General features: G+C 43.3%; 1 protein-coding gene across 9 annotated transcripts in view; it reads right to left on the bottom strand.

Moving 5' to 3' along the window:
* The window catches only part of BCLAF1 (BCL2 associated transcription factor 1), a 366,498-nt gene that overhangs the window by 129,711 nt on the left and 224,168 nt on the right, over window positions 1–12,619 (bottom strand). For all 9 annotated transcript variants that reach the window (XR_013596232.1, XM_078649194.1, XM_078649198.1 and 6 more), the window contains one exon: window positions 7,358–7,523. Coding sequence is in view for 8 of the 9 variants with exons in the window: in XM_078649194.1 (XP_078505320.1) it covers window positions 7,358–7,523 (166 nt within the window). In the remaining variant the exon portion in view is untranslated. The remainder of the gene's footprint in view (window positions 1–7,357; window positions 7,524–12,619) is intronic.

Here is a 12,619-nt window from a genome sequence, read left to right as displayed (position 1 = left end):
AGGGTAGTTTAGTTGTTTAGTGTATGCTAAAGGCATATTCGTTCTAAAAGTTTTCGTTATTTTAATTTGCGGCCTAATAGTACATGCGGGATTTTTTTTTGCGGACTGATGGTATGCGGGATTTCGTCATATATTCGCTAATCATACTTTCTATGGCAAAATGAACCCCCTCATTTTGTTCCTTTTTAAATTAAATGTTTTAAGAGTTACCACTTTATTCCAATCAAGATGGCTTCAGGTGTGCCATACCTTTGTAATAAGTAGGACTGTTAGCACTCTAGTTGTTCTTTAGAACACTCTGGGACATTCTGTCATTGGGCTATAGTTGGGCTACATCTGGCTGATATTTGGGCTACATTTGTTTTTTTTGTCTCTGGTGGCCATCTTTGGGCTACATTGGGCTACATTGGGCTACATTTGGGCTCCAACATATATATAGCCCAATGTAGCCCAATATATATTTTTCAAAGTTAATTTTCGTAAAAACCACTGGAGCCTATATCTTGAGACATAGCAAAGGCACATCGGGCTACCAGTCCCTACAATTTTGCCAAGTTTGGTGTAAATCCATTCAGCCGTTCAGGCTAAAAGTGAGGCCAACCGCCCTATGGAAAATTGCATGGGAAAAACACGTTTTGGGAACCCCCTTTTTTCTCGGCCCCCCTTGAGGAAACCCCCCCCAAATTTTCAGGGGCTGCTCAGAAACAAAATGTTCCATTTTCCTGAAAATTTCAGCCAATTCTGTCCTCAAACGCCAAAGTTATTCGACATAGAATTTTCAAAAATTCCATAGGAAAAAAATCCTAACTATATATACCTACTGGCTATCGCCAGTAGGTAAAATATATATATATATATATATATATATATATATATATATATATATATATATATATATATATATATATATATATATATATATATATATATATATATATTATTTAGCAAAACCCTGTTTGTCTGGACATAAAGTCAGTGTCTAAACACACTCCCCTCACGGACCTCCAACTGAATGTCAAGTCCCTTGTAAAACATCACCCGGAAGTAAACTCTCTCCTAATCGACGAGAATCCGGATATTCTCTTCCTATGCGAGACCTGGCTCCAGGACGATATGTCCAGCATTCCATGCCTTACTTTGCCAGAAGGTTTCTCTATGAAGTCCATCAATAGAGACACCAGGGGAGGGGGCATAGCTGTCATATACCGATCGCTATTCACCTGCTCTTTCTCGAAGGAAGGCATCAAGGGATGTGAAAGTGCCCGCTTTAAAATCACAACGGGCCCTCATTTTTCCCTCTCCGGCCTTTATATTTATCGACCTCCGGGTCCCTCCTCTAAGTTCATTGAGGAACTTCTAGAGACGGCCAATGCTCTAGTAGTGACATCACCTAACTTCACTATTTTGGGAGATCTTAACCTCCATTTCGATTCTACCCTAGACCCCACCGTTAAAAATCTTCTGCCAGACTTTACCGCCTTACAGCTAACTCCACTTATCCACACGTCCACACACTCGGCTGATCACTTACTAGAACCCGTCTTCACCGACATCTCGGAGGCCAGGGCTGACCCACCCAAACCCATGGGATGGACGGACCACTTTCTTATCAGATTTACAACAATGGTAAGAGAACTGCCCAAGAAAGAAGTGTCTACCTCTCGTCTCAAGAGACCATGGCATACACTGCAAACTGATGACTTTCTCACCACTCTGGGAGAATTTCGCTATAATGCCACTGAAGACATTAACTCGTCCTACGCGGCATTGCAGAACTGGATTACTAAAGGACTTGACACCCTCATTCCAGCTAAATGGACAAAAGGACGGAGCTCCCCCAGTAACCCATGGTATAATGAATATCTTAAAACTATGCGGAAAGAGTGTAAAGTAGCGGAGCGTAATTGGAGAAAGGAATACAAGGACAGGGACAAAGTTCTTTACATGTCCAAATTGAAACTTTATCACAAAGTCATACGCGCTGCACGCGCGTCTTTCTACGCCAAAGAAATCAGCTTAAGCACTAATCCCACTAAAACTATCTTTAAACTGGTGCATAAACTTCAAAACTGCGGCAATGCAGCTTCTTGTATTACCTCTACCCAACAGTGTGAAGATCTCGCCGCCTTCTTTATAGATAAGGTGAGGAAAATATATAGTGCCTTCTCACAGGACTCTCCCGATCCTACCAATCCTTCTAACCCATCTATCATTGGCATTAGGATGTCGCACTTACCTGCGATTTCCTATGATGATCTAGCCAAACTTTGTAGAAAGGTTAAGTCCGGTTCCCCTACCGATCCCATGAGACCGGCTCAATTTCTTGAGTCCTTAGAGTTTTTTCTTCCTTCCCTGGCCACGCTACTCAACCTCTCTTTTTCTTCGGCTGTAGTCCCAAACTGCTGGACACAGGCATGGGTCACCCCCATTATTAAAAAGCCCACTCTAGATCCCACAAAGTTGGAAAATTTCAGACCCATCTCACTGCTCCCCTGGGTGTCCAAACTAGCAGAAGCCCATTTAAATAATGTCTTGTCCCACCACATGGCCATGAATAACATCTTGGACCCTTCCCAGAATGGGTTCAGACCTGGTCATAGCACCGAGTCTGCCCTTCTATCCACTACCGAACACCTCCGAAAGATACTAGATACCGGTCAGAGTGCTGCGCTGATTCTGCTTGACCTCAGCGCAGCCTTTGACACGGTGTCCCATAACATCCTGCTAAAACGCCTTGAGGCTATAGGGATTTGTGATCTCGCCCTTGACAGGTTCCGTTCTTTCTTGAAGGACAGATCCTTTCGGGTCTCTGCTCCTCCGTTCATTTCCCGGTCCCACTCCATCGGACAAGGGGTTCCCCAGGGCTCTGCACTCAGCCCATCCCTTTTTAATCTGTATGTTCAGCCTCTCTCGGCAGTAGCCAAGAAGTGGGACCTCACGCTGGTGTCGTACGCAGACGACACACAGCTGGTCATCACGCTCACTGAGGGCCCCTCGAACTCGGCTACGAGATTTAGGGATGGCCTGGCGGCAGTTGCCCAGTGGATGACGGGCAACTGCCTCCAGCTGAACGCAGGAAAGACGGAGGTGCTGCTCCTCGGTAAGAACCCCAGTCTCTGGAGTGACCACTGGTGGCCTTCTGTGCTGGGTCCCATCCCGCCCCCAAAAACCCTGGTGAAAAACTTGGGTGTATGGCTGGATTCCTCACTCAGCTTTCAGGCCCACACAAAGAAAGTGGCAGCTACTTGTGTGGGCTTGCTGAGGAGCCTCAATCCAATACTTGGATTCTTTGACTCCAAAACACGCCAACTGATAATCCAATCCACTATTCTATCCAGGTTGGATTACGCCAGTGTCCTATTTCTAGGCGCTAATAAAACTGAAACTGCACGCCTGCAACGGGTGCAAAACTCAGCAGCAAGGGCCGTGGTAGGCCTCCCCCGTAGGTGCTCCGCCAGAGCTACTATCCAACGACTACACTGGCTTCCCATTGAATCCAGAATTAAATTTAAGACCCTCACCTTTGCTTTTAAAATTCTCAAATCTGAATGCCCTGAACTTCTGCGTCCTCTCTTAGTACCCTACACCCCTCAGCGAAATCTGCGCTCCCTAGGCCAGCATCTTGTGACTGTCCCCCGAACGAAACTTTGTCGGGTTGGGGGCCGTTCCTTTAGAGGTCTAGGGGCCAAACTGTGGAACTCCCTTCCACCGAACATCCGTTCCATTAACAATCTGACTGCCTTCAGGAAGGCTATTAAAACTCACTTGTTCCCTCTGTGTTAGGCCTTTGTTTTCACCTCACCTCCCCTCAGCTGGTTTTCTAGGTTCTTCAGCGCCGGGACGCCTCATTGTTGGGGCAGCTGTTCGCGCTTAATCAAACTCATAACAAACTCAAACTCATAACAAGTTCTGCGGGCCGTGGATGGAAAAAAAATCGGTGCTCGTAACTACTGATGAAGAGACCCATGCTTCCTGGGTGCATGATGCAGCTTTTCTTGGTATTAGCTTATGAGCCTGGCCGGATGTCTGACTCTCGGTAGTAGGTTCATAGGGTCATTTAGCCACTGAGGAATTCCAAGGATGAAACAGTAGTAGGCATCTATTCCAATTTTGCCTTAAGAGGTGATTGAGAAGAAGTCAATTTTTCTTAACAGAGAGCTACACTTAGACTGCTTTCTCCATCCATAGGTGCATTTTAACTCTAGATTGAGATATTACCCGGTATTAGGAAAGCTTTATATATAATATATGAGAGCATGTGTACAAAGAAAACAACATGAGTACAGGGTCTAGAGTTTTTAGGGTACTTAATGGAAAGGATATGCGCAAGTACAACTGGACAACAAAAAGTTTGCAAATTTATGCTGTAGTAGGTGATGGAGAAAGATATCCTTAACAGTGGCTCCCAAACTATGGGTTGCGACCCACAGGTGGGTAATTAGTAGATTTTTGGTGGGTCATTAAAGTCCAAGCAATAAACAAAGAGGACTTTAAATTCTGAATTTATCTCGTCACATTTGGTGCGCTTCGAAGACAGAGGTGTTATGTCAGGCTATGTGTTTAGACTAATTGCTAATGTTTTGCAGCTTGGAAAATGATGTTTAGAAACTCACCTCACTTTGCAATCAGAGAAAGAAAAGTCCATTATGTGACAATCTTACTGGGGTACACGTGTGAAAGGAAAGCCTGTAGGATGTCATTTTTTCCTAACATAAAACAAACTGTAAATACCTGTAAATTAACTGTAAACATTCAGCAGTTCAGAATTAGAAAAAAGTGGTACATTTTTGCTTTCCTAAGTGTGAAGGAAACAAAGATTTTAATAGGATCAGAACAAATTAAGATGCTTTACTTGGTGAGGCACACATAATAAAGATTCAATGAAACTCTATTTCCACACATTATCATTTGTGTGCAATATAGTTTTATCAGTAAAGCTGTATGTTTGTGTGCTTGTGCAACTTAAGTGGGCATTTCAATGAAAAATGTGCCGTCTGTCATTATTGTTCTACTACACGATGCTTTAGTTCTATATAAAAAAAACACACACACCGCCTGCCTTATATCCTTTGAAAGGTAGGTGGGTTGCAAACGTTTGTCGTTCTAAAAAGTAGGTTCTGGTTCCAAAACTTTTGTGAACCACTGTCCTAAAATAATGGCTTAATATTAAGCTTAGATTCGGATTCATGTTGAAAGAACACAACATAATTATTGTCAATGGGGAAATGAGTCTATTCAGTTGATTTCTCTGAATGATTCTAACTTCTGGGGCCATTCCCTCCTTCAAGACTGATCTTGAAAAGGACCTCTGCCCTTTTTCTGGAACATGCCTACGCTGTTAACAATACAAGCATATAGTGTGTAGATTTTATATATAGACCTTCATTGTGACAAGCAAATTGCAGACTTTGAAGAGCAATATTAAGACAGAAGACTCAGTCATGGAAAAGATTGGATGGGGGGGACCGTACGACACTAGAATTTTACTCTGAATGGAGGTCAGACATCACTTAACAAGAACATTTTGATTTTCCGCGAGTAAAAATGCTTCTGAGTTTGAAGGAAGAGCTGTTGAGGATTTTGTCAATCTAGCCTGCTATGGCCAGAATAGGCATCCTAGATCATCAATTCAACTCTTATTTTTTTCACGGTAGTTAACAAGATGGGATTAGGAAGGTATTTTCCGAAATTGGTTGCCCTTTGTATTGAAGTTTGGTAGCTAAATGATTGTGCGTAAATCAGCACCAGTAATAACCCCAAGGGGCACATGCCAAGGATGCCTTTTATCCCCAATACTATTTGACCTGTCAAGTGAGCCAGTTTATCATGAGAGTTTTATTCATAGAGGCCTGCGCTTTTATAATAGTCTTATCTTATGCTCTATGTATTGGCTCCCACTATCCGTGAATTATCTTGTTTTAGTAGCACATCTGGTATGACCACATATTAAAGCAAATCTGTATAATTTCCCCTCATGCAATGCAGTAAACAATGTGAACATACCATCAGAGGGAATTATGGAGCAGTATGTGATAAAATCCTGGCTCGGGTAAGACTGTGCACTGCTTTTCCACTTCCGCTGTCAAGCAATGTTGCTTTAATGAAAATTGAGGTCTTGCTTTATTGGTTATATCTCTTTGTGAATAACACAGTTCCACTAACTAAAATTCTTCTGTAACCAGTGATCACTAATTATCAAGATAGACTGGCCAGGCAAACAATTATTTTAAATGCAAACGCTGACGTTGCCATACAGAGCAGAGGGTTTTCAGCTCCAGATTTCAAGCATTCCTTCTCCACATCAGAGGCAGTTTTCTAGACTCAAATATATACAAGACCTTTTGTGTCAATTGATAAGGAAAAAGGAAGCAGAGCACGGGCCTGGGACATGATTTTTCTGGGTTGGGGACACTGCCGCAATAGTCCACTGTGGGAAGCCTTTCATAAACTTTGCTTATGCACAGAGATTCATGTAGTTGTGGTGTTATTTGAAGTTTTCCCTCTAGCAAAAGACATGTTGTACTCTGCATTATTTATCACTGTACTGTTCCCCTGCTTCATCCTTAAAGATATTGTATTCAACTGAAGAAAGTGATTGCATTATTCCACAGATTGCTTTATTTGAAAGGATTTAGAAACACAAATAAGAATTAAAAGATCATTTAAGTAAACAAAACTTTAAAAAACAAAGTAGCTGCTTTCAGTGCTATTGAGTGTCATATACACTGCTGTTATATTAACATTGACTATAGGGTTAAAGCATGACAAGTATATGTTTATGCATTTGAATATATAATGCTACTGCTGGAAAAATGAAGGATTTCCACTGTCTTTTTTATTAGGATTGTGGTGGGGCCATGGCAGCTTTAAAGTGACAACACATGTTTTCTCTCTATGCTCTGCTGTACGCCTGTGAGTACAATTTCCTTTTCAAAGAGGGAAAATAATTGTCACAGATATGTTTTTGAATACACATTTAATTTAATAAGATGTTTTGCATTTTGTCTATTTGGTTTTAAAACATCAAATACTTAAAGTATATGTTGCTTGCTCATATGCATTATCATTTTGCTTTGGAGAGTTTTTTTCTCCATTTTAAGGGTGCTGAGATATGTCAGGTGGTTGGTACTACTTAGCGTTAATTAATGAACACTCATTGATGAAGAACAGAAGATCAAAAACGAAATAATAGTTGGTACCAAAAAAAAAATAGTCTTAACAAAATAAATGAAACCAAAACTCGGTTTCTAGGTCCTCTCCAAAGTTCCATCTAAGAAAGTCCTTTTACATCGAAGAGTAAATTGGTGCACTCTGCAAACAAAGAACAAAAACCCCCATTCAGATTCCATTAACTTACAAAGGTGCCTCTCGGTCTGCTGGGACCAGCAAAACCTGAATAATCTTTCTGCTCCTGCTGGCTCCTGAACTCTTCATCCCGCTCTTTCTTCTTTGTCTTTTCTTCTCGAGAAGAGGAGGAGGAGGAGGGAGACGGGGAACGTTCCTGTTCTTTGTTCTTGCGTTTGCTGCAAAAGAATACAAAGTTAAGGAAAGCAGAAATACTCATTTTAAAATAGCCTTTAGATAGGTCTAATAAAATGGGGTCTTAGCGCTATGCTTTAAACATTGGCTGACTCAATTATTTTATTGCAATGAACGTTCTTTTGACAACTTGCTTACTAGCCATCTTGTCTTACAAATTCACCAGGAGGAATATCTGTAAGAAACATTATGTTACACATGTTATCAAGCTATACCACTAATCCTCGAGAACACTTTTGAAATCTTCCCTGTGCAAAAGAGAAGGTCACAGAATTAACATTATACGTTTTCCTCAACCTTTTTTACTTTAAATAGAGAACTGACTTCATCGCAATAGAATGCATCTCTCAGGTAAGTCTAAAACAAAGTTCAAATACCAACTGACACCTCAGCTCCTATTTAGCATACATGCACTCAGATAAAATCGTATTTTAAAAGTAGCACATCCATTCCATTTGAAATAACCCAAACTTCAGCCAACGAGGTGGAAGCTTAAGGTCTTCTACACCCGCCTCCTAGAGGCCACCATAGCTCCGACTTCAAAGCACAAGTGTGAGAATAAAATACGATGAGCCTCTGACCCAGAAGGAGGGAGGGTCTTATGTGAATATGGATAAGTTACTTACCTGTAATCCTAGTTCTCTTCCAGGGGTATACTCATCATAGTCATTAAGCACTGAATAGTCCCGCCCGTGAGCAATAGCCAATAATATGCATATAGCTACATACACACACCATATTAGGCTCCAAATCTGCCATTATTGCATGTAAATATTTTACATTTGACAAAATAAAGACATATAAATCACCATATATGATATATGTAAAGAAGAAAACTGCCCCGAGTCTGCTTTGAAACACACAACCTTTATTTTCAAAGGTAAAAAAATCAGGATCATAGAGGCAGATTTAGCCTAGACAGCTGCATAGAAACAATTGGAAAAATTGACGCCGGGCCTTTAAGACCTCCAGGAACCCCCAGGCTCCCATAATGCACCACAGGTGACAGTTAGGTCAGTTCTTCTGGACAGCGTATAACAGTGCAATCACAGTATGGGTAACAGGTACCATATATAGGTCTGGTATTCGCCCAGGGAGGAGGGAGGGTTGCTTATGACTATGATGAGTATACCCCTGGAAGAGAACTAGGATTACAGGTAACTTATCCTTCTCTTCCATTGGATACTCATCAATAGTCATAAGCACTGAATAGAGTAGCAAGCCCATCCCCGCACCCTGAGGACGAATACCAGCATGTCAAACCATTTTACCAATATATATTACCCAAACAAATTTCTCAGGGATGCTTAACCAAACTGAGCATCCGCTTGAGTGTCAAGGCAGTAACGGCGTGCAAAGGATATGAATCGAACGCAATGTGGCTGCTTTACAAATTTCTTGTACAGGTACATTCCTAAGCATTGCTATCGTAGCAGCTTTTCCTCTAGTAGAGTGAGCTCTCGGTTTGCCCGGGAGCTGCTTTTGTGCCAACTGATAAGATACCATAATACATGACACTATCCATCTAGAAATGGACCTTTTAGAGGCAGAAAAAAACAGTATTTACCAGACCATAATTCACAAACAGTTGGTCAGACTTTCGTACACTTTTTGTTTTGTCAAGATAGAAATTCAACACTCATTTTAAATATAAAGAGTGCAGAGCTCTCTCAGCCGGAGTGGCAGTATTGGCAAAGAAAGTAGGAAGGGTTACTGACTGGTTGATGTGAAACTTCGAGACCAACTTAGGAAGGAACCTCGGGTGAGTACGCAACACCACTCTATTCGCATGAAAAATGAGATAAGGCTCTGTAGAGCATAAGGCTTGTATTATCGCTTACCCTGCGAGCAGATGTGATTGCCAAGAGAAAAGCAGTCTTCCACGAAAGATGCTGAAGGGAATGTTTGTGGATGGGTTTGAATGGGGACCCATTAGTTTATAGAGGACTACATTCAGCTCCCAAGGAGGAGATGGAGCCCTAACGAGGATATACCTTCTGGAGTCCCTCCAGGAAATGCTTTACAACTGGCATTTGAAAGAACAAAGCCTGAGTGGGATACTTTCTATTTGCTGTTATCGCTGCCAGGTGAACTCTTATGGAGGAGTATTGTAAACCTGCTTTGGCCAAATACAGTAAGTATGGTAACAGTACCTGTTCCTGACCTCAAATAGGGTCATCACCTGCAGTAGGACACCACATGTAAAAACGCTTCCACTTAAAAGCGTAGGACTTTCTCATTGAAGCTCTCCTAGCCTCCTTTAAGATCTGCATGCAGTCCTGAGAAAGGCCCAAATGTCCATATTGGATGAACTCAGGAGTCATGCTGCTAATCTCAGGGACGGCAGTTTGGGGTGGAACACCTTGCCGCCCCGCCCTGGTCAGCAGATCCGGATGACATGGCAACCTCCTGTATGGTACTTTGGACAGGTGAAGAAGGTCCGCGTACCACCACTGGCGAGGCCACTCTGGAGCAACCATGATCATGTAGGTTTTGGACGTGTACAGCTTCCTGATCACCATGGGAATGAGTGGAATCGGTGGAAAAGCGTAGAGTAATGTCTCTGACCAATCTATCCACAGAACATTCCCCTTGGTACCTGATTGCGGGTACCTGGAGGCGAAGACGCTGCATTTTGCGTTTTCGGCATCCGCAAAGAGATCGATGTCTGGTGTTCCCCAGTTGTGGAAGATGTCTTGTACCACTTCTTGTTTTTGCACCCAGTCGTGTGCTTCTGCGAAATGCCTGCTTAGGTAGTCCGCTTGGACGTTGAGGACGCCTGGTAAGTGAATCGCAGATATTTTCATGTCTCGTGCCAGAAGCAATTTCTAAATCTCCTGTGCTTCCAGCAACAGGGGTCGGGATCTGGTTCCCCCTGCTTGTTCAGGTAGTACATTGTTGTGTTGTCAGTCTGAACAAGCAGAGAAGTTGATGTGACTGAAGGAAGAAACGCTTTGAGAGCTAGATGTACAGCTCTGAGTTTCAGCATGTTTATGTGGTATAGTTGCTTTTTCTCTGACCACATCCCTTGGATTTGTAATGATCCCATAAGAGCGCCCCATCCCTGAAGGGACGCATCCATCACCATAGTCTGTTGGGGCATTTCCTCTTGAAAAGGAACTCCCACGATGAGATGAACCCGTTGCATCCACCATCGGATGGAGAGTCAGACTGACAGAGGTATTGATAACTAGTCCTCCCAGCGATTGGAGATTTGTGACCACTGATCCTCCAGATCTGCTGCAGAGGCCTCATGTGAAGCCTGGCGTTTGGAACGAGAAAAATGCATGAGGCCATAGACCCCAGCAGAGGGGATCTGCCTGGCCGTGGGCGGAGGTATCTTCAGGAGAGTTTGACACTTGTGGAGAATGGATGATAGTCTCTCCTCCGAAGGATAAGTCCAGAGTTGCACCTAGATAGTGTATCCTCTGTGTTGGATTGAGGATGGACTTTTTGAAGTTTACATGCAGACCGAGCTGATGCAACTGGTGAATACAGTGCATGAGGTGCTGTTGCAGAAGAGTTGGAGACGCACTCTTAAGAAACCAGTCGTCTAGATAAGGGTAGATGAACATGTGCCGTTTCCTCAAGAAAGCAGCTACTACTGCCATGCACTTTGAGAATGTGCGAGGAGCCGACTTCAGCCCGAAGGGCAGGACCGTGAATTGGAAGTGATCTGATTGGATGCGAAACCGTAGGAACTTCCGATGCTTTGGAGAGATTGGTATGTGGAAATAGGCATCTTGAAGATCTATGGAACACATCCAGTACCCTTGATGCAGAAGCGGTATTATTTGATGTAATGCCAGCATTCTGAATTTTTCCCATAGAATGAATTTGTTGAGACATCCGAGATCTAGTATAGGCCTGAACTCCTTGTTTGGACCTTTCTTTGGGACCAAAAAGTAACGAGAGTGGATCCCCTGCCGACGTTGATGCCATGGGACCTCCTTGATGGCGTTCTTTAGGAGTAGAGCAGACACCTCTTCGCGCAAAAGATTTATACGATGGGTGGCAGTCCTTTGAGAAGGAATGGAAGGTGGAGGGGACTTGATGGTATAACCATTCTTTACAATATTCAGCACCCACGTGTCTAGTGTGATTTGTGTCCACTCTTCCAGGTAGAAACGGACACTTCCCCCCCACCGGAGTGGATAACGGAGATCGGGAAAGCAAGCACTCACTGCTTTTGTTGTTGTTCCTTGGCAGCCGGTGTGGACTGTCTAGAATTACCACCTCTTCCTCTACCAGGTTGACGCTGGGAAAATTGTGACCTTCCTTGATGCTGCTGGGAGGACCATTGAGGGGTTTGAACCCTCTGTTTGTTTTGTCGCTGATTGTAATGGCGGTAACGTGGCCTCAAGTCCTTCCTCTTCTCCAGCCCCACAGCTTTCACTGTATCCAGCTCGGTTTTCATTCTAGATATCTCATCATCAGTATGAGAACCGAAGAGTGATGTTCCATTGAACGGGAGATTGAGAATGCGATGTTGTGCTTCAGGTTTTAGCCACGTCAATCTCAACCAGGCAGAGCGTCAGGCACAAAACTCATGAGAATAGCCTTGGGCAGCTAGATCTGAGGCATCAGGTGCTGCACTGATCACTTGATTGGCTACTAAGCCACCCTCATGCAGAATATCTTAGAAATCTTGCTTGTACTCTTTTGGGAGCTTCTCCGTGAAACGGAGTCCCATAAGGAACGGTCCTATCGACCCAGCAAGGCTGAGGCACTGGCTACTTTCATGTAAGAAGCAGAGGTCGTGCACATCATCTTCCGAACAGAATCCATAGCTTTACTGTCCTTATCTGGGGGCACTGCTGATGATGCTGACCCTGTCTGATTTTTTCGTGCAGCTAAAACAATAACAGTCTGGTGGAGGGTCAGCCCTCAGAAAGAAAGGGTCATTTTCAGGCGCCTCATATTTCTTGGTGATCCGAGATGGTGCGGCTCCCACCGATGCTGGAGTGAGAATTTTTTTGTAGAGCAGGCTCCAGCAATCCAGGCACTAGAGGGAGCAAAGGTTCATGGTTTCAAAGATCACTGATGTTTTGATGGTAGAGACCGGCATTTCAATGTGGAG

Source organism: Lissotriton helveticus, chromosome 6 (assembly GCF_964261635.1).
Source record: "Lissotriton helveticus chromosome 6, aLisHel1.1, whole genome shotgun sequence".
In the NCBI taxonomy this organism is placed as follows: Eukaryota; Metazoa; Chordata; class Amphibia; order Caudata; family Salamandridae; genus Lissotriton; species Lissotriton helveticus.
The sequence above is the reverse complement of the archived record's forward strand: the minus strand, read 5'-3'. Positions and strand labels throughout refer to the sequence as shown.